Source organism: Acromyrmex echinatior, chromosome 1, assembly GCF_024713525.1.
Source record: "Acromyrmex echinatior isolate Ae372 chromosome 1, ASM2471352v2, whole genome shotgun sequence".
Taxonomy (NCBI): Eukaryota; Metazoa; Arthropoda; class Insecta; order Hymenoptera; family Formicidae; genus Acromyrmex; species Acromyrmex echinatior.
The window spans coordinates 25,697,895-25,718,988 of NC_141852.1; the positions used below are offsets into that span (position 1 = coordinate 25,697,895).

Genomic DNA, 21,094 nt, shown 5'->3' on the forward strand with positions numbered 1-21,094 from the left:
CATGTCTGTATTGTAGTTGCAGTGTATACATTCGATAGACAATGAAGAACTATTTTATGAAACTTTGTAAATCAACATAAATTCCATGCAGAAAAACTTTTATGGAAATGACCAAGTCCAGTCATTAATGATTCTGTATATTCATGCATAATTATTATTATATTCATGCAAATATCTGCTTCCGAGGGATTTACAGAATGACGTAGATAGTCACGAAATCGTGACAATAAATTATAGCGGAAGTTTTAACGAATGTAAATCAATCGTCAAATTTCAAGCAACTTATAATAAGATTTATTAGCAAATTGATTAATGATTTATATGAGCAAGAGAGTGTCTAGCCAATAAGTGTGTGTTTTTTTTTAATGTTGCGTGAAAAATTTTGCAAAATAATTTCATTTAGTTTTGACGTTATTTTCAAAGTTCATAGCAAAATGTACTTGCATTAGTAGCTGTGCGTTATCCGAAGCAATAATTAAATTTTCTGGATGAAGTTTTCTCGTACCCAGATGGACTGAGAAAATTACGCGATGTCATTTCAGATAGAGATCCAATGATGAAATTACACAACTTTTTTTCCACATTGATGGAAAAAATGCTGGTTGTCGTATCGTAAAACCAAAGTGTAGGAAAATTCACGACTACAGACCGTAATTATGTGTACACGTAAACAAGTAATTAATTTACATGCGGAACTTTCGGAAATGTATAAGCTGTTATATAAAAACGCATATACTTAAAATATATGATTGTCGAAATTATGGCACACTATCAGGCAAGGAAATCCCTGTCGTACATAATTAAAGGATTCGCTGTCAGACATATGAATAAGTTCGTAATTTATAAAGTCAACTTCAAGCATACAGTTTTACTTCTAAAATAGACTTATGGACTTACCTCATTTTTATACACTGGGGATCCTTCAGTTTTACTGAACTGACAGTGATTTCTATGACTTCCTTCGATGTTTTACTTCACAATATTTTCTTTAATAAATATTTTCTCTGGAGAAACTACTGTACCTAATTAACTTTGCTATATAATTTACTCTTTGTAACGAATCCTTTTTAATTAATTTGACACACCCCGCTTCACCCTACACGCGATTCTGCGAACAATGAGAAAGTCAAATGGCACTGGAATCAAAGGCGAATAAAATTATAAAAAATTATTTAATTAAACATGGACTCACAAATATCTCGTGATTATGCATCGATATCTCATACCCCTCCCTTTAATTTGCTTGGATTTGATTTAATTTCAATGCATATTTATATCTTGGCCAATATTTTAATATCAAACATTAATATTTTCTACTAATTTTATTCATGTTAGATCGCACAGCGTGTTCATAATAATTACTATTATTATTATTATACAAATCACATTTTTGAAATTTACGTAATTCCTATATCCCTATATGCTACTTTTTTGTTCTTTATTATTCTTCACGAACGAATTGTTTTACTTCGTAAAGTTATGCGCGGGATATATTGGAGAACATCGTCGCATGTGCTTGTGAAGCAAATTCTTCTCCCATATGTGTCGAATTAAACCATAAACCACAACTGTAACAAAATACATTTACATGAATTAATTTATTAACGGGAAACAAGTATAAAAAGGATTTTACCGACAATGTCGATTTAACCGCACGAAAAAATATACTCTTTTACAGTAATGATAACGATAATGTTGAATAAAAAAATAAAATGTTTAATTACAATATTTTATTAAGAGTTACTGACTTGAAACAATGAATCTATTTACCTCTGGTACAGTTCCTTGGACGCATTTCGCCACTTCATAGATTTTTTCGCATGCATCCGCACCGTCTGAAACATTAACCGAATCAGAGCGGGGAGTTGATGAAATAATAATGAAACAATTATAAAAAAATGCATTTTGCTCACACAACGTACCTTGCTTAGCGCATTTGTTCAAAATTTTGTTACCTATCTCTTGAAATTGTTCTGGAATAACGCTTATCAGCATGTCAGCTTCCAAATTACCTTCTTCATCGACCTAATCGACCGGCGAAAAATCATTTCGATCAGTTTTGCATTCGTCGTGTGTAATAAATAAGCGTAATAATATCTATAAGAAATGTTACCAAACTAAAGGCATCGAGAAGGCAGTTCATGTAGCACGTTATACTCCGGTCATTCGAGAGCTTGCCATCGTTAACTTCATCGATAAGCACTGCATCGCGAAATTGAAATATCCGTATTAATGCGTATTATAAATGCGAGGAGGATGAAAACTTTTTGATTGACAGATGGATCGTTCTTGTAATAGACTTTCTTCCGAAATGACTAGGAATGACTATGTTTTACTTTGGGGGCTTTAAACGGTTATGGAAAGCAATTTATATAATAGCGCGGGATTATTGGCCGCATGTTGATCGTGCTATTAATTGCGGTGCTCACCTTGAGACGTTCCGTGTTCGGCCATGCACCGTTCCTTGTCAGCTTGAACCATCTCCAACATTTCCGCGGGGATCCAGTCAGGTGGCTACGCAAAATCAGAATTTATTACGAGCGCGTCGCAGTGGGTATTCTCGTGTGTCGGACTTTAGCACCATTCTCGACAGGTCGCGCGCGCGCGCACGTTCACGTGAATCGCACATCACAATGCGTACAGTGGGTCACTGTCGATTATTGTCCCTATTGTACGTGAGGATCTGGATCGCGTTTAACGAAAGTAAGCTGAAGGGCTTACCCCGGCGGACGCGTAAATCGCCTGTAGCAACACTACGCCGAGGATCACTGACACGTGCATTGTCGTACGTTTGCTTGTTCGCTCGCTCGCTCGCTTGAACCTCGATATGTCACTTTTCAAAGGCAAAATGTACCATCCGCGCTGGTTACGCGCTGTTTTTATAACGCCGCGACGACGGGATGTGGGCGTGCTTGACAGAGGGCTAATGCTATATCCTTCACTTACTGATTGAGGCTCTTCGTCGTTAAGTCGCCGGTTAAAACCCCAGCTAATTTTCGACTCTTAACGGAAGCGTGCACAGCGCTCAATTATATGTGTCCGCGACCTTGTATGTATCCTGCATATGCATATACATTTATACAAACGTACGTTCATTGTAGTGCGTGGAACTTTTTCATTCAGTGTACATGGAATCGACTAAAGCTAGGGAATAAGTGATTGTTTTCCTCTCATTTTATACTCAATGATAATACTGTCGAATAAGACAAATTAAGTAAATTATTTTTATAAAATATTGTCAACTTACGTAAATATTCCAATATGATTCGTTAAATAACGTAATATATCTTTTATAGAAATATTTAATTTAAAAAAAAAAATCATCTTTAAAAGAGAAAAAAATAGTCTCTATTGGGATAGACATATTCTTATTGATCTTTCTCTATTTCTAATTTTTTATGGAAATTATAAAATTACACTTCAAATATTTACTTTAAGCTGAATAACGGGAAGCTCTTAATATACGTAATTAACTCCATTGAACCTAAGCCGGAGACGGACGCTTATTCGGTTCAACGCACGACCCTATGGTGTTTTCAATTCCGACATATTTACTGTCAGAATTAATTATGTATATCTCAAGCTTTGGATATTCTGTTTCCCAACAATTCAATTTGCATGCCTCTGTATTCGAATTTATCATTGTGTTACAAAAGAGTTTTTTTTTTGTAGTATATCGTAGCAGAATTATTTGTTTACTAATTCACAATGGGTAATCTTTACTTATTTATAAAAAAAATATTTATACATAATATTATCCATACCTAAACAAAGCATGTCTATTAATAATGCGGAAAACGCTTGCACGAGACGGTGTCGTAATCAGTAAAGATACAATGTATGGAGCGATTACCAAATTACCTCTGAATTGTAAAAATCATCGTCAACATCGTGAAATTACTAGGTACGATAATAACTGAAAATTGGCTAATTTTGTCGTTTTACATCCGAGGTAAAAGGAAAAAAAAAAGATAAAAAGATCTTGTATTAACTGTGCCCGTATTTGTGATGCACTAATTTGATATTTCCGATCATATTACCACCATCATAATAACTTGGAATTGTACATCAAACTTTGTATTGTACGATTGTTGCAATTTGTCAATGAATATAATTGTTTGCTTATAGGAAGCTGCAATATGTAACGCTGCCGGAGGTAATAAACAAAGGGAATTCGTATTTCAGTTTACAGTATACGCGCGTAGAGCACGTATCACGTATCACTCCATAACGAAGCAATTAAATCGTAGAACGAAATGTAATATCGAAACCGCGTCATATACCGCGTTATTATTAACGTTTGCGACATTTGTAAGTCTTTGCGAGGCGAGGGCAAAAGACAGCATTCTCAAATTTAACATTAAATCAAATCGATGAACTCGTCTGATTGACATTCTATTGTGCGTTGTTTTCCGTCTACTAACAATCATTGAAAATTAATTAGATTACAGATATAACGTAATTCGATTGATGGTGCGTTTAGACAGTCGAAACGTTTTGTCGGTTTACGCAAGTTAAAGAATTACGTTATCGAGAGAAAAAAAACATTTAGAATGTGAAATAATACGAAATAATAAGAATGTAGTTCCGACAAATAACTTTTTTATGGATATCAATAACGTCAAATAACTTTTTTTTTATGGATATCATTAACGAGATCTGTAAGCATTCCCTTGAATCAATTTTCTTTAGTGTTTCATCTGAAACTTAGATGAGCGCAAAATTGTACGTCATTCAGACATAGACGGTTAACTTCTTTGGTATTTTAGCTAAAAAACTTATACGATACGTATCGTAAAATTGTATGTAATTCGGAATAATGTAAAGCCGCGTTTCCTCGTAGCGACAGACCTTGTAAGTTTCCTGAATAAGTGATACTTTGTAAGCTGTCTTATAGCTTAGCGCGAAATTGATCGATCACACAGGACAATGGGAAATCATTGTGTTTAGTCTAGGAGTATCACAATGCCGCGAAGAGCTACGTGCTTATTAATACACTTCGACCTTGATGCAGAGCTTGGTTTGAGGGTAAAACGAGTCCTATGATACCGCTTATATCCCGCGCAAGTTTCTATTAACAGTTGGTGCGACAAATTGTCGGCATACGATCTATTCTAATATCCGATTATTCCAAGTCTACGTGCCGTATCAAAATCTTCCAAATTGGACAACGCGTTTCTTAATGGTTGCGTTCAGCAGGAAAAGCAGCTTTGCAACTGTTGTTAGATTCTTTAATACAATTGATTTATACAATTACAGAGTTGCCACAGACCTGGAAAACCGGGAAAACTGGGAAAAGTCAAGGAAATTGAAATTAGTCATGGAAATCGGGAAAAGTTAGCGGAAAATGTAAAAAAGTCTGAAATTTCAAAATTTGTTCACAATTTCTTTAAACTGTTCCTACTTCAAATAATTGTTATAATTTTTTAAATATCATATCTGACGTTTATAGTTGAAAACTTGCGCACTTGATAAATAACGATTTTAACAAAATAATTCAAATTTATATTTTATTCAATATTTTTATTTAATTCCTCTTTTTCGTCGTAACTGCATTCTTTTTTTCAAAACTAATTAATTTTTTGTTGGCACCCAAAATTTTACTATTAAGCTATTAAGCTTTTTTTTACGTTTTTAATAGTATAGCTTTCCTACAATCCTCGCGTCTAGATGTTAAAATTTACACATTTTATATTAGTCATGGAAAATTTTCCATTTTCACCTGGAAAACGTGGAAAAGTCAGGGAATTTTTAAATTCATTTTCTGTGGCAACCCTGATTTAGATCGGATAAGGAACTAAAGGACCAAATATTAAAGAACTTTACAATAGCTTGTGCAGAGCTACTTTTTCCGTTCAACGCAACTATTACCAATTCCGACAAGACGGTCACTGCTCTTCTCTCTCGAACGCGATATATTCAAGTGTGTATAAAGAATCGCTCGCGATTAACAAAAAACCCGGATACATCGCCACCTAGTCAAGGTCGAACTTCGATCGCGAAGAAAATACATCGAGGCGGTCTTATCTCGGGCAGTCTATCTCTTTTCGGACGTCAAGAGATCTGCGATCGGGGTCAAGAGATCCCTCCCAGGTCCTTACCCCGTCGTTCGATCATTCGTTGCGCGATCTCTCTCTCGAGGCCTCCTGTCGTCGCGATTGCATTCGCGTCGTCGTCTTCTCGCTCGTCCAACTTTCTCGCGCGCACACGAATCGATCGAATTTCCGGCGGATTTCTGCTCCTGCGCACGTGCCGTGGCGCACCTATCCGCCGTTCATGTCGCCGCGAAGAGAACCTCGGTCTAGCTTTGCGCTCCGATCTCTGTCGGCGCAATCTCAATTGAATGGCAGCCCCGTGGGCGATAAGGCGTTACGTACAAGCCTTCATTCTCGGGATAATATAAATAGCAAGCTCGGAATAATATCGCCGTAACTTAATTCCATTTCATTTCGGTACTACTACGTATCTAACATCCCTATTCAAATGCTCGTACAAACTAAACTAAAAACTGTTCTAATTTCAATGAGCGTGGAATGGGAAAGATGGCTGGAAATATCAGTGTATCGACTGGAAGGAGTACAAAAGATTATTTTACAATCAAAAACTGGGTTCAAATTGGCCGTTATTTGCAAAGTAACTTTGTAGTTTTTTTTTTTTTTTTTTTCCCAACAAAAAGACTTGAACTTGAAAGAAGATCGTTTTGCTTCTTCGATCATAGAGCGTTCAGAACGAGTCGAGTTTAAAATACGAAAAAGGATATTTCCTCTAACGGATGCGAGTAACTACGCAAGCTCCGGGAGCACGGCGGAAAACAAACGCCACCACCGCGTACACGTGCTTCGGGGCAAGTGTGTGCACTCGCAAACGGAATATTGATCGCGTTACTCTCTCGTGCAGGTACTCCACCAGTTTCATTCGTTCCCGGCGTGCCGATTGTTACGGTTACGGCCGCAGCTGCACCCCCAGCCTCGTCCGTCGCGAAATTTTACGCGGGAACGTCAATACTGTTTTCTCGCAGAGATACGTAGCAGCGCTTTGCAAAAACGGAATCTGCATCCTTTGATCCGCCCGCTTGCAGCTCACGACACGACAATCGATTTCCGAGGATAACGCTTGTTTCGCATTGAGATTCCCGGGGATTACGCCCGAGTGTATTAACGAAGCAATCTCTTTAAAAGAGCTCGCTATATAGAAACTTGTTGTTTCCTGTTTCTTTGCTTTATCCATGATGACAGAGTTTATGAATAGTCTCTTCATATCGGAGAGTACGAAACGTAAATTGATATTTTGTACGCGATTGGGCGGAATTATCTATGATTCTTGCGGGAAAGCGCGACGAATTCGGAGTCAGAGATGCGTCCCGTTTCTTTCTTATCAGCCTTGAATGGCGATGGGTATCCTTGTTGAAGTGGGTCATCGTCGTCGTCGGGAGTCGGCAGACGGCGGCAAAGCGTCGTGACGACGACCGACGACGACGTATGTGGGTGGAGCGTAGTTGTCATCAGAAGGCAAGGATAGCAACCTAGGTTGTTGGAGTAGAGAACTGCGAGCGAGTAGGAGGTGCGGGAGGTCGTAAAAGGAAGTTTCTTCCGTGACGATCGGTTCCCGACCTTTTTAACGTGTTCCATATTACTCGTCCCATTCATAAGATGTGTCTTACGCGTCCTTATTTTGCAGGCTAAAATATTTTGCTTTAACTCTGCCTGACTCTCACCCATTAAGATCCATCTTCCATTAACGAAAATTTAATAATTCGCCACCTTCTTCGTCGCTTTTTACGTAGCTCGTGTATTAATCATCCTGTTGATCGAGAGTTCGATTAATATTCCGCGTAAGTTGGTGCCGCCAATTTACATTCAAGCTTAAATCTTGTTTTGCATTTTTATATAGCAGGAATATTTCCGGAGCTGAAATCCAACCTTTAGCGTAACTCTGCCAAAAGTTTGATTATCTTGCGTTACGTAATATTATCCAATAATGCCGAGGGTCTTTGATTTTCTCGTTGAGAAAATCCTTATACGGCGTGATTCGCGCGAGGGAATCTGCTTCGCTCCATAATTTCTCATTCCACTGCACCGTTAGCGATCCGACATCGGACGGTCGACTTGCATAAGAGGTCAAATGAAGATAAAATTACAACCTGGAAAGTGTCATCGGCGTTCGATCGACCGCGGTGTCCTTGAATATCATCTGTGAAAGTCGAAGGACATAAGCTGGATGAATATTTAATAACAGAGCATCGTGGCTCAAGTCCAAATCAAAGTTCATTCAAGTCGGGGAAAAAGTTAAATTTCTCTGCTGTGAAATTTTTTTTTTGCATCAGCATCAATCTCTTCCGCTTTATAACTATGCGAATATTTATTATTTTTGCGTAAAATCAATACTTTGTATTAGGATGATAATTTTTCGCTGAGGGTATTTGTTCGTATAGACCCAAGATTTTCCCTCGTATTTCGCTTTTTCTCTTCGTTCGGGTGTAAACCACGCGTATTGACGCGTATTGACGCGTACACGACCTTCGAAAACGGTTCTTTTCCCATAATATTGTACTGAAGAAAAATTTAATAAATTATCGCATCTAAACGCTTAGACAGAGATTGCTCTGAAAACAGACATGCAATTTTCCGATTAAAATTGTGTTTGTATGATTTCTTTCATTTGCGAAAGTGAAGCAAAACATAAAGAACAAATTAATCATAAATATTATTTTATTATTTGTTGCAGAATAGAATTATTCTGCACAAATTGATAACGATAAATTTTATAATTATTTCCATAAATTTAAATATATTAAATCCACGAGATACATTTTTAAATATATCTCTTTTTATGTAAATATTTATATAGTATTTTTCAACGAGAGAAAAGATAGATCAATGTGGGCGCAAATATAAGACGCATGGTTAATAGAAAGTTGTTATAATAAAACGACTAAAAGATATAAATGATTAGTAGAAAGTTGCCAAGTTTCGCGTTGAAAACTTGTTCCGCTTTGAGATCAGAGATCTGGATTTCCATGTGAATATTACACAAGGCAGGACCTATCTTTTGGGAAATTTTTGCAAAAATCTTTCGAGGTGAACTCTTATTATCATTCGGATAGAATCTTTTTCATGTCTTTTAATCTTGTCGTATCACCAGATTAGGAATAAATTTAAATTCACATAGTGCTCTGCATTTCGCGATGCGATTGGATGCGAACGATATGTTGCAGGCGCACGTGTGCGCTACTACTTTGACAGATCCACTCTCTGGTAATATCATTCTTGAATATGGATATCGTAGTAATTACATTCTGGTCTCTTCATGGCGAGACGTGAAACACAGGAGGGAATCGGCTGGCGGCGACGCGACGTATGTAACATCGATCGCAGCCTTGTAACCCTCAATGTGCTTTGCATCCGTCACACGTTGCTCTCGCGAGACTAATATTGGCCTCGTGTCAGGAAATGCAGGTAAGGAGAGTTGCTCTCGTGTATGTTCATTTTGATCACCGGCACGTGTTGACATGCCGCGAACAGTAGTGGTGACGAGCTTCACCGCGTATTCTCTAATCTATTGAAACTTATTGAGAGAGAAAGAGGGGAAGAGGGGAAGAGAGAGAGAAATATATATGAAGATATTATGAAAACCGCCAGAGCTGTATAACGATAAACTGCTTTAGCCGTCTCACATTGTCTTCAAATGGGTCATTCATTTCTAAACTGGAATGACAACGTTTACAACATTTTATAATCGAGAAATACAACGGCATTCAACAAGAAAATCGCGTCTAAAGGAACGCTAACGTTGTTTGTACCGTTTCTTTCGTCATCAAGGGAAGAGCGAATCGACCTGCTGCTACACGGAGGCGGTTGATTATTCTCGTTCAACTTTCAGGCGAATATGACGAATGTGGTAAATATGGTTCGTATACGAGGACACGGACATGCCTTTTATTAGCGTCGACATTAATTGAAGGTATGGTTCTTCAACGAGCGCGGCTTGGTCGATGCGCCGCGTCGCGCCGTCTCGTGCGACGCCCACGGCCCTGACATTGGGAAAGTTGTGAATGGGAGACGTCGACCCGCGCGTGGAATCACTATTTTATTTTCAGATTTTTTTATATAATTAGTAAAGTTTTAGTTCTTTCTCTCTCAAGGAGTACTTAAAGATCTGATAGCAGATCTTCGTATTTTCTCAGTATGATTTTAGAAAAAAATTAGCAGATACTTCGTCGCGCGTTTCCATAGAGAAGGACAGTTCTGATAGAAATCTATTCAAATCTTTTCAAATTTAATTAACAAAGAAGAATATTTTGTTTTAGATGTTGAAATAGTAGCTCCTCTTTATCGATTCGCGTGGCAGCACGATCGTCGTCATAAATCATACACAAGTTAATAGCATTTTGTGGCTGCTTATAACATCGTTATTTATAATTTTCTGGACGAGGTTTTATCCTAACAAAGGCTTTATATAAAGCCCGGCGTGGCTGGTGCGAGCGTCCACTACGATGCGCGACGGAATATGTTAACGTCTACTATCATCATACGCGCGGACGCGACGAATATCCCGGACACGTGCACGCGTTACGTCTGTGTGCGGTGCTCGTGTGTGCGACGTAAAAAAAGTCGCGGTGAAGTTATTCTTGCATCGTCACTATACCAGACGCCGATACGTTCTGCATATTACATTATGCAAATGGGGTAACGTAGCGTAGTGATGATCCGGTCGTTAAAACTTGTATCGCGGCGCTAGCTTCCTCAAAATACGCTTCGATAAAATCGAATCTATCGCGGGAGTTATCACACGCGTGCTTGCGCGCGTGGTTAAGCTGTTACGTCACCGGCAATTCCAACTACGTGGAACTGTTGCGTCGCATATAAATATCGCTACATGTACTTGCCACGGCGAGTATGAGAATCAAAGGTTTCTCGTAATGAACGAGACGCGCAATCATCAAGTTTTTTGTTCATAATCACTTTCGAAATGCAATGATAGATGGAAGAATAGATAATATAAAAAGAAATGCGAGGATTTAGAGCCATGGAAGTGTAATATTAGGCTGTGAGTATGTATAAAGTGATAATATTGTAGAATGAGAAAGATAGAAAGTTAAGACAAAGGAAAGGAAAGAGAAATAGTTAAGGGTGAATAGAAAAATAGGTGGTAGAATATTATATAAGGATCTAGATATAGGTAAACGTGCGTGGGAAGTTTGATGGATGAGTAGGTATTTAGGAATGGTTTTGTAAACCAAGTCCCTTTTTTTTTTGTTGAAGTGAAATAAATTTTTACGTTGTAGACTTTAGTATCAGACTCCTCCTTGCCTTAATAAAATGAACTGCAATATTCACGAACGTTGACATTTTGATAACGGATTTGGACACGGAGTATTCAATAACGTATAGCTCCGATATAAACATCATTATATTCGGTCTTTCTAATATAAATTAAATATTAAATAATGAGAGTTTGATTTCGAATAAAGTTGTGTCACGTTAAATGATTTACTGGGACATCCACTTGAAGTGAATGTCGAAACGCCTTTCGAAACTGATACTGTCGTATGATTAACGAACGGATGATATCGCGCGATTGTCCATGAATCGTCTATAATCGTGGGAGAGACGTTCCGTGTTTATCGCATAATTCAACAGATATTAGGTAATAGCTGTGCGACCCGTGTTTGTCCAACACATGTCGACTAACGCGGCGGGAGCAGATTTCTTTATTAGACACATTCTTGCCGCAGACAGGAAGCTCAAAATCCCACGAGATCGTTTCATCTCCTGGCGCTTATTTTTTTATGAGAATTTAATAGAATTTTTTCAACGATATATGTCTTATAGGAAAGCTCTCTCAAACTTCAATCCAAACGTCTTTTAATTGTTAATGATTATTGTTAATTAAGTTTGTTGCTTGTATTATATTATATATATATATATCTGTGTAAGATTGCAAAAGATGAAGAGTTTAGAATTAAAGAATAATTTCATCGTCGACAAGATGATTATGAGATGTAGAGAATGTCTCAAATAATCATCTGTGGAAGTTTTTTAAAAGGAAAACACGATGTTATCTGTTCGAGTTAGCGATGTCCAATTTATAGAATGCTTTCTTTTCTTGAGATGTAAAGCAGCGAGATATTCTCAGAAGTGGCTCTTGTTACACATCTCGCTGCGTCTCAAGCGAGAAGCGTAAGGGATAAGAATATTGTAATTGTTTGCTGAAAAACTTAATAATGAAATACGCGACAAAAATAGCCACGATAGAAAGTAGCGAGGTGATAACGTATTCGATATATTGTGACATAAAATTTATGTTATAGTAAAAAACGCGAGATATCGATGAAGCTCAGACGCGTTGAATTTTCTTGTATATAACGCGTTATGAATTTTTTCAGATGAAACATCATGAAATGGATTTCTATAGGTATTCGGGCCATCCAAACTCCCGCATTAAATTGCTTTACGTCATTTTAATCGCCACTCATAACGTCGACGACGATGGCGGGGGTTGTAAAGCAGACGAGACGTTTTATGAGGCGGGATTCGCGAAGCGAGAAAATTCTTCGTCGTCGGTTGAATGGTTTGCCGGTGGTTGGAGAGTTCAGAGACCGGGTTTTGCCACCAAAGCACGTAGATAGAAGCGAATTATTTTGCTTCGACCTCGACTGCTTCCTCCCTCTCACATATAAAGCACGTGAATGTGTCTTCGTAATGATTCCTCTCAGGTGCACTGTATAATTTGGAATGTAATTCGTCGGAATTCTATTTTATCAGTGATATGATTCACAGCGCTCGTTAATTATCACTACTCGCTCTTATTTCCCGGAGCATTGATATCTCCAGTCGTCTTGCTCGCATTTGGCTTGAAAATCAAATCGGACACGAGCAGCACTTACAATCGTTTTTTTTTTCGTATATAAGGAGCTAAAGTTATTTTATCGCATTAAAATTTTACAAAAAAGACATTTATATCTCATGCAGTATATGTACTTATTGATTACGAAAATATTATATAAAGAAAGCAAGGAAAGAACGGATTTTGTTGAAGTATTTAAAAATTAAGCTAAGTATAAATCTATAAATAACTTAATTAAACTATTAAAGTAATTATGTAGGACGTTCAAATTAATTGCTAAAATGTCAAAACTTTTTACAGCATTGCTTATTATGCTGAGATTCTTACGTAATTATTTTGATGGTGCAAAACAGTTATTTTCTGATCTACATTTAGCTAGATTTTTAAATACAGCTTCAGCAAAATCATTCTTTCCGTAACATATTCTTGGATTATAAAAATATATATTCTCAGTGGTTATTTCTATTGAAACAAAAATAAATATGTAAGAAACTCAAACATGAAACGATACTGCAAAAAATTTTCTACAACTAACTTGCGCGTTTACATAATTAATTTGATAGTCCAATAAAATTATTTTCAGATGTATTTAGCTTTAGATACTTCAACAAAACTGTTTTGTTTTTTTTTTTGTATAGTTGCACAAAAAGTTACTCCACAATAAAGGCACAGCATTGCTCGTTACCGCACAATTCGCAAACGTTTCTCTTACCATTAATTTACATTGTAATCTTTGCACGCTGTTACATCGCCGCAATGGCAATTGTAATCCTCAAGGAGGATTTGTGCGTTTTTTGCAGACGGCGCTCAGCAATCTGGAGGAGATGCAGCACAACGCCATGTACCGTAGCGACAACAGAAGCCGAAGCATGGGGGTGGGACCTATGCGATCTCGACCGATGGAAAAAAGGCACGACACGTCACCGTACAGCGGCGTGCCTTACCTGTCGCCACCGCCACCGGATACCTGGCGGAGAACAAACTCGGACTCCGCTTTGCATCAGAGCGCCAACGAGGCTTGCCAATCAACCTCTGCCATACCTCATCGACGAGGTAGCGACGCGTGTCGGTTTTACTCTTTTCTTTTTTTTTTTTTTATTTATCATAGGTAAACCTGTTTTCACCAGTATATTCCTGGATGACCCCATGACGCGAGCTTTCTCTCAACGGATGCTGAGTGAAAGACTGCGAGTTATGGAACCTTACGCAATAGAAGGTTTCGTCAAAATGTTTACTACGTGCTGTTATCCACGCATTGAGAAAAGTTTCTGGATGAAAATGGACAAAAAAAATTCTGATCACATTAATCAGAATTTTGATCATCCATAATTGGACATCTGGTTATTTCAAATTAAAATTTCGATTGATATGATCGGAAACTTCTGATTTGTCCATTTTTAATCAGAAATTTTTCTCAGTGCGGTAATTAATGTCTATATTTGTGTTTTTTTCAAGTTTCTTTATTATAAATCAAAACAGAACTATTTACTCCAATTCATATCGAGTATAACATTGAGATATGTGTCTACTCTATTTAAACTTTGTCATAAGTATTACATTTTTTTAAAAGCATTTCTAGCAGATCTACTGCAGTTAATCAAGAGAAGGACGATTAATCAAATATCTTGCGTAAAACTCATCATTTCACACGTAAACATTATTTCGTCAACCGTTAATAATTTAAACGAGGCTAAAATGATACGTCGTGCAATTTACGTGATTTATTTCGCGTGAAAATGAAATTATGTTTTTACTCCCTCGACATTTAACAATTCAAGCGTGATCGAGTATTCGCATGGGTGAATGACACAGTTTTTCAGCGTCGTTTGGACGCTACATTAATGAGTTCATTCTATATAAAACGCTCTTCGCGAAGCTGCTTCTTTGACTTTTGACGCTATTTTGCGAATCAGCCCAGCTCGGAAATTCCGTCATTACCATATTGCCTCGTTACCTCGTTATATCGCGACACCGCTCCTTCGTTCCTTTACAAGTGGTTACCTAGAGAATTTTACAAAGAGATTGATCTCTCAGACCTTACACGCTCGCCTCTGAAATGCATGTGGTTTATAATCTACCCGTTAAAGGCTTTCACAATTCCAAACTGTGAACCTAGAATTCTCGGGATTTTACATCTTGCAGCATTCGCGAAACTAATTAGATGCTTTTACTATACGCCGATTATAAAGTTTATACAATTTAAACAAGAAATCGATCCTCTCCCGAGACAAAGTTCGCAAAGTTCTTCGTGCACATGTGACATGCAAAGTCTTCGGAGCAATAACATGGTACAGTTTTGATATAAATTATCCTTAGATTAAATCACGAAACTTTCCAGAGCGAACTTTCTTGTGCTAGAGATCAGTGTACAACGAAACATATGAAATGTTATACGATAGTAACGTTAGTAAGCGGTATAACGTTGCTCCGGAGAAATCGGATAACTAGTTTGAGAAACTTCATGCATTCTGTACAACCGTAACGGAAGATGCTGTATCAAAATGATATTTTATATTCAGCATCGCGCAAGCAAAATATTGTCTGGAATAAGAGAAATCACGTTAACACATATCGGCTTTACGACGTTATGTATAATTTCGAAACTTGATAAATCGCGCATTCTGAAATTAACAGATCAACACGCTATGACCGGAAGTGGAAATGACAACAGAGATTCTCATCATAGTTTCATCGAACGACCAAGATCCTCGTGCGAAATGCCTAGAGTGCCTGGGATTAAGTACGTATTGTTGAATGATAAGAAATCAATAGCATTGATTACTTTAACTATTAAAACGTGCTAAATTAAAAAAATTATTTCATTCACATTTTCATGTGAACAGAGAAAATGTCTCTCTTCTAATTTGTTTCACGATTCAGTTTTATGACTTTTGCTGACTGAGCAGATGGAATTACATCCAATAAAAACTTTCATTTGATTGCGTTGCGAATTAATTGAGTTAGTTACAATTTTCGTGAACTTTTTTCTTCAGTATATACCCGAGCTCGCAACCACCGGGACAGCAAATACCTATAGGCAACAACACAGGGTCGTTGCCCGACTTGAGCAACGTACACTTTCCGTCGCCACTCCACACTCCTCTGGACCAGGAGGATCATTCGAGTAGTACGCCGTTCAGCAATGTAAGTTGTTCAACTGATTATCGTACATCGATTATGATAATATTTTCTCTTTTCATTTCTCTTGATATTATACGCACTTTTCGCGAGGCTGCACGTTTCTGAACGAGTCTTAATCGCTTTACAGCGACGTTTAATTTTTTTAAATATTTTTTATTCTCTCACCTGTCTTTGATCCTCGGAAAAAATATCTGTAAAATGGTATTCAAAATTATAGAACTTTATATGATAGTTTGAATGTTATGTTACGATAAATTTATTATTGTCTTGTGCTATCAGATATGTTTCTTTCAGCGATTTTTGTATTAAATGAAAAACGAAAGACAATTATGTTTATTGCTACAATCGCCAATAGGTTCTATAAATAAGATGTTGCTCATTGTTATTCAACGGATAATTTAATCCATCCGGTCTACAGTAAAATCTCGATATTTCACCAGTTAAACTTTAGATGTACTGATATCAATTAGAATTGATTCTCTTTCAACTTAGATTACTGTGGTGAATAAAAGATTGATATTTAAAACATTTTAAATTTATTTAATTACTAATTTTTTTAATGAGTCAAGATTTTATCTTAACAAAAATTTATTGTTTTTAGATTATATCTCTATTTAAATATAGATATATATTATAGTAATTATCTAGTATCTGTGGCTGAAAGACGATCTGATAAGTTTGCATAAAAATTGTGCATAATAATATAAATGTTATTTATGGAGGAAATGCATTTATTTTTTAAAAGAGCGGCTTTCGTCGATATCGATGTGAAGTAATTTATTTCTACTTTCGAGCGGATTGAAATTGGTTAACTAACTTAATGTTTTATAATTGATGCGGCCGACGAAAGAATATTCAATTAAAGGCAGATAAAAGACAAATGTCGATATCGAAATTGTTCGTTCGCGTTTTTCTCATCGGTTTCTTGTTTTTCCAACAATCGCCGTTCATCTTATATATTTTTTATCGCTCGTACGAGCGAAGTCGTCGAGCCACGTACAGACAAGCTGTAGACAAGTAGGATTTACCACTGAAAGCGGGAAATCTTTTTGAAATGGTCGAACCGCTGATACATTCCAGAGTCCTCAAACGAGCAGTCCCACAAACCTGTCCAGTCCGACCAGCTTGGCACAAGCTGGTAGGCTCTCCTTTTCACAGGATCCGTCAAGCGTCCAAGTAAATATCCTCGCGGCCCCATATTACTTGTAGATTGTGCCTATTGTTATAGCGCAGCGGATTTTTAATTACGAGTGACACGAATCTAATAATTTTTTTCTGAAATTTACTTATTTATCTAAAGAGCTCGATGCACGAGCTTCTGTTATAAAGATTTCCCAATCATAATACGTAGATCTCGGTTAAGAGCCTCGCTGTCGTAGAATGTTGTAAAACGTGCGAAATATCTGAAAATGGTTTGAACCGACTTGAAGAAGTCGGTTATCTTGGGATTTTTTAAAACCAGTTTATGAAACTTTTTTGGGGTCACGTCCCAAGAAATTTAATTAAGTTTACATCGCGATACAATATCGAATGCTCAGATATTTCGCATTTTCACTGGCAGATTACGAATCGAGGAAAACACATTTTTAATCTAAATCCACAATAGACAAAAAACTTGTGTGATATATGCATAGTATACATGCATAGTATATATATGCTTGAAATCTAAATTAACGGAACGTATGTGAATAAATTTGAAAGTCAAATGTATAGTTTAAGGAAACAATCGCTAAAAATGTTACCTCGATTCCGTAAAACGATTTTGTTTATTGGAGAATGTAAATTAGGATGCGATGGTTGCATGCAAAGAACACTCTTTGTGCTTTTCTGTGCTTTCTTAAATGTTAGATCGTTTCAATTAGAGTAGCGCTAGAATCTTGAGGTATTGCAGCTGCTTTCAGGAAGAAGATATAAGTAGTTCGTTTATTTGACGCAGAGCTAACGACACAGATTGCGCAGTGAAAAAAGAAAATTTAAGAAATATTATCTATCACGAGAGAAGCGGATACATTCCAGATGTTACGTAAACGTGAAGAATTTCTAGCAACAATTTTCGCATGTAATTGGATTGCTTTCATGCTAATTCAGTAATGTTTGAAAACGCCATTGCTTTAATTAGAAAAAGATTTAAGCATCTTTCACGAAAAGCAATTTTTCTCGGCATGCTCTCTCGATGTTCGAGTATACAAATTCCATCGTAGTTGAATATCAACTTTTCTTTTTTCTTCTAGCGTAATTTTCTATGGTTAACATAACAAGGATATAATGTTGCGCGCAATTATGCAGCGTTAAGTTCGAAATGAAACTTTTGCAGCACGCTATGGAAAGCACTTGTGACCTAAATGCGTCCTGACATTATTAATATAGAATTTAATAACATTTATCGAGCTCGTTCGATAATTCTGATCGTTAAACCGTACTGTAAACGCGAAATGAATTACTCGAGGAAACTACGTCTCGTTGGCGCGACATATTTTTAATGAAAAAGAAAAATCCGGGCTTTTTAATACGGTTGTTTTCATTTGTTAATATCAGGACGTATATTTTAGTGACAGCCAGAAAAATTCGGACGATATTTTCGCGCGTTTATACCGACGTCTGTCTCTCTCTTAATTTTCTATTTATTTTTTATTTTGCCTTTGTTGTAGTGGTTGTTTGTGTTTGTTATTTTGCAGACCCATTTATCAGTGCCTGTTAACTCTAGGTTTCTTCACACGTGTAAGGTTAGTAGACACACCAGTTTCTCGCTCTCACAAAGTATTTAATAAAACGGTATATGCTTATGTTGCTGCCTCTTAGTCGCGCGATGGCCGTTAACATCGTGGCATTTTTATTGTTTTGCTTGTTATATAGCACCGAGCTTGCAGACAGACTCGAAATACAATCAATAACGAAACGTGTGTATGCTAACGCGTAGTGTGTACATATCGGATCGTCGCAACATACATCGGGCTTGAAAACGAAAAGTAATGCCGCGATAATTGCGTTTGGCAGAAAGAACGAAATAGTAGTTTTACGCAATAATAATTCTAAAATGATTTCAGCTTATGCTGAATCATTTATTTCTATGTAGTAACATAATGAACGTCTCATGACGCGCTGCACGATTAACAATCTAAAAATCTTAAAAAGAAGATTCTAAAAGAGACTTGAGATATAACTTCTAGCGACGAACATTTCTTTCGGAATTTTACCACGGACGAAGTCTCTGAACGTTGTATGAAAACAGCCTATGTGCCAAGATATTACCTCTCGACTGCCAAAAACGTAATTCGTAAATATCTGGTACATGGCACACCTTCGAAGTCGATTTCAAATGTTTGCTACAAATTCAGTGGAGCAACACGGTTGTTGCGGCGAACCGCTTCCGCAAGTCCGATGCTGTAATCAATGATGTAGAGATCGATTACGCGAGCCTGCTGCGACTATGTAGCGTCTATTCAGTTGAGTTTAGTTACACGAAAGCGCGAAAAAGAAGAGAGAGAGAGAGAGAGAGAGAGAGAGAGAGAGAGAGAGAGAGAGAGAGAATATATATTTGTGTGTATGAGAGAGAGAGAAAGAGAGAGCAAAACGAGAGAGGCGACAGAGCGACGATCGATCGTTAATAGCGATGGGTATGAAGCAGGGTGTGGCACTGGAAAACAGCACAAGTACTTCGCAACAGGATCTTCAGAGTTATCCGCAGCAACCGGCGCCGACGGCGACGTCTCATAGCCCGACTGCTGGCCATTACATTTATCAACAACCGCACAGTCCTGTACCGCAAAGTCCAGTTAGTATATGCCAACCGACTAAGTCGGACGTTTCGAAAATTCTTATCATAATGCGTGAATAATATTTATTATCATTGTTATTATTGTTATATAAATATTTACTGTTAAATGCATATTTATAAATTGCTTTTAAATACTTAATTTATTTTCGCATATAGCTTGACATTTAATCAGCTGTGTTGAATACATAAAATACACACTTCTCGAAAAAATTATCGATCAAGGAATAGAAAGTATTAATTCATATAACTCTAATATTATTATATAAATTACACGAGTGATTGTTATTAATTATTATATACTATATGATTATTAACTGGTAATTATCTATTATATCTTATCAATACTTGACAGAAAACGTCACAGCACCAGCACCAGCAACAGCAACATCAGCAATCGCAGCTCAATTCGTTAGGATCGTATAGATCCACGCAGTCGGTGAACAGGCCGTCGCCGCAATCGTCACCTAGTCTAACCGTTCAAGTGAGATCATCTCTTATAAAATATTAATAGATAACAAGTGTTTAATAACGCTCTATTATCATAGCCTTTTATCATAGAGATATAATATTATTGCTAAGATACAATATTTAAATGAAACATTATATAGAATCATCGTTTATATAATAATCTAATAATAATAAGTGCAAAAGATTTATAACGTGAAAGAAGTTCCGTTCTCGTGTCTGTAATAATAGTTTCGTGCAACTAACGAGTTTGAAAGTAGTGCGCATTCCTTTTTCAGGGAAGTCCCTTAAGTTATAGCAATAATCCATCGGCGCCGCCTAGTCCTACAGGACATCCGGGTCCACCCAACTTGACGTCCGATCCTATCGATCAGAATACTTATTTCATCAATCAGGCGCAAGCGGCGGCCCTCCAACAGGATTTCGAACAGTTTACAATGGTATGTAAGCTTTTTAATCATGGCTGGAAAAGAGATTGACTTATGCGTTTGAGTTCGCGAAGAGTGTCGCGGGCGGACATATTTCCAAAAAGAGCTCTTAAATTTTGACGTTAAACCGGTTGACCCGAAGTTCCAAAGTAAAATTAAAATATTGGCTTGTTCGACGGTCCATTCAAGTGAAGGAAAGTAAAAGTTTTCCAAACTGTCGGAAATATTCGATTGGCACGTTGGCAATGATCCAGTCATACGTTTGGCATTCTTATTTTTTTTTTTAATCGAAGCTCTATCTTAGACAAGAGGAAATTCAATATATAATTTTTATCTCTTGGGACAGGCAGCCTGTAAATGATAATTCCGAAATGCGCAAAGTCCGTGAATCCGCACTGCTGTTAGATCTTGTTAATCCGCCTTTCCAGAACATAATATG

General features: G+C 37.1%; 2 protein-coding genes across 9 annotated transcripts in view; one reads left to right on the forward strand and one right to left on the reverse strand.

Moving 5' to 3' along the window:
- Crtc (CREB-regulated transcription coactivator) overlaps positions 1-21,094 on the forward strand; it is a 34,040-nt gene that overhangs the window by 3,989 nt on the left and 8,957 nt on the right. For 3 of the 8 annotated variants that reach the window (XM_087413186.1, XM_087413155.1, XM_087413174.1), the window contains 7 exons: positions 13,647-13,899; positions 15,481-15,586; positions 15,840-15,990; positions 17,068-17,163; positions 19,610-19,759; positions 20,115-20,243; positions 20,506-20,667. In XM_087413186.1, the coding sequence (XP_087269312.1) occupies positions 13,647-13,899; positions 15,481-15,586; positions 15,840-15,990; positions 17,068-17,163; positions 19,610-19,759; positions 20,115-20,243; positions 20,506-20,667 (1,047 nt within the window). Of the gene's footprint in view, positions 1-8,824; positions 9,456-13,646; positions 13,900-15,480; positions 15,587-15,839; positions 15,991-17,067; positions 17,164-18,662; positions 18,711-19,609; positions 19,760-20,114; positions 20,244-20,505; positions 20,668-21,094 lie in introns of those variants that run through there. The other 5 variants (XM_087413188.1, XM_087413161.1, XM_087413170.1 and 2 more) reach the window with 5 other exon arrangements.
- On the reverse strand, positions 1,271-2,880 carry Obp1 (odorant binding protein 1). The gene is made up of 6 exons (XM_011052846.2): positions 2,722-2,880; positions 2,430-2,514; positions 2,114-2,202; positions 1,923-2,025; positions 1,771-1,835; positions 1,271-1,568 (listed from the first exon to the last, which is right to left on the reverse strand). Exons 1-6 carry the CDS (start codon positions 2,779-2,781, stop codon positions 1,551-1,553), a joined length of 420 nt encoding a protein of 139 aa, XP_011051148.1. The 5' UTR covers positions 2,782-2,880; the 3' UTR covers positions 1,271-1,550.

Bases quoted from the DNA above. Each gene is read 5' to 3' on its own strand.
- Obp1 (XM_011052846.2), bottom strand. From the start codon at position 2,781: ATGCACGTGTCAGTGATCCTCGGCGTAGTGTTGCTACAGGCGATTTAC. The intron at 2,515-2,721 runs GTAAGCCCTTCA...GATTTTGCGTAG, and splicing joins CGATTTACGCGTCCGCCGGG to CCACCTGACTGGATCCCCGC. The intron at 2,203-2,429 runs GTGAGCACCGCA...TTCGCGATGCAG, and splicing joins CGAACACGGAACGTCTCAAG to TGCTTATCGATGAAGTTAAC.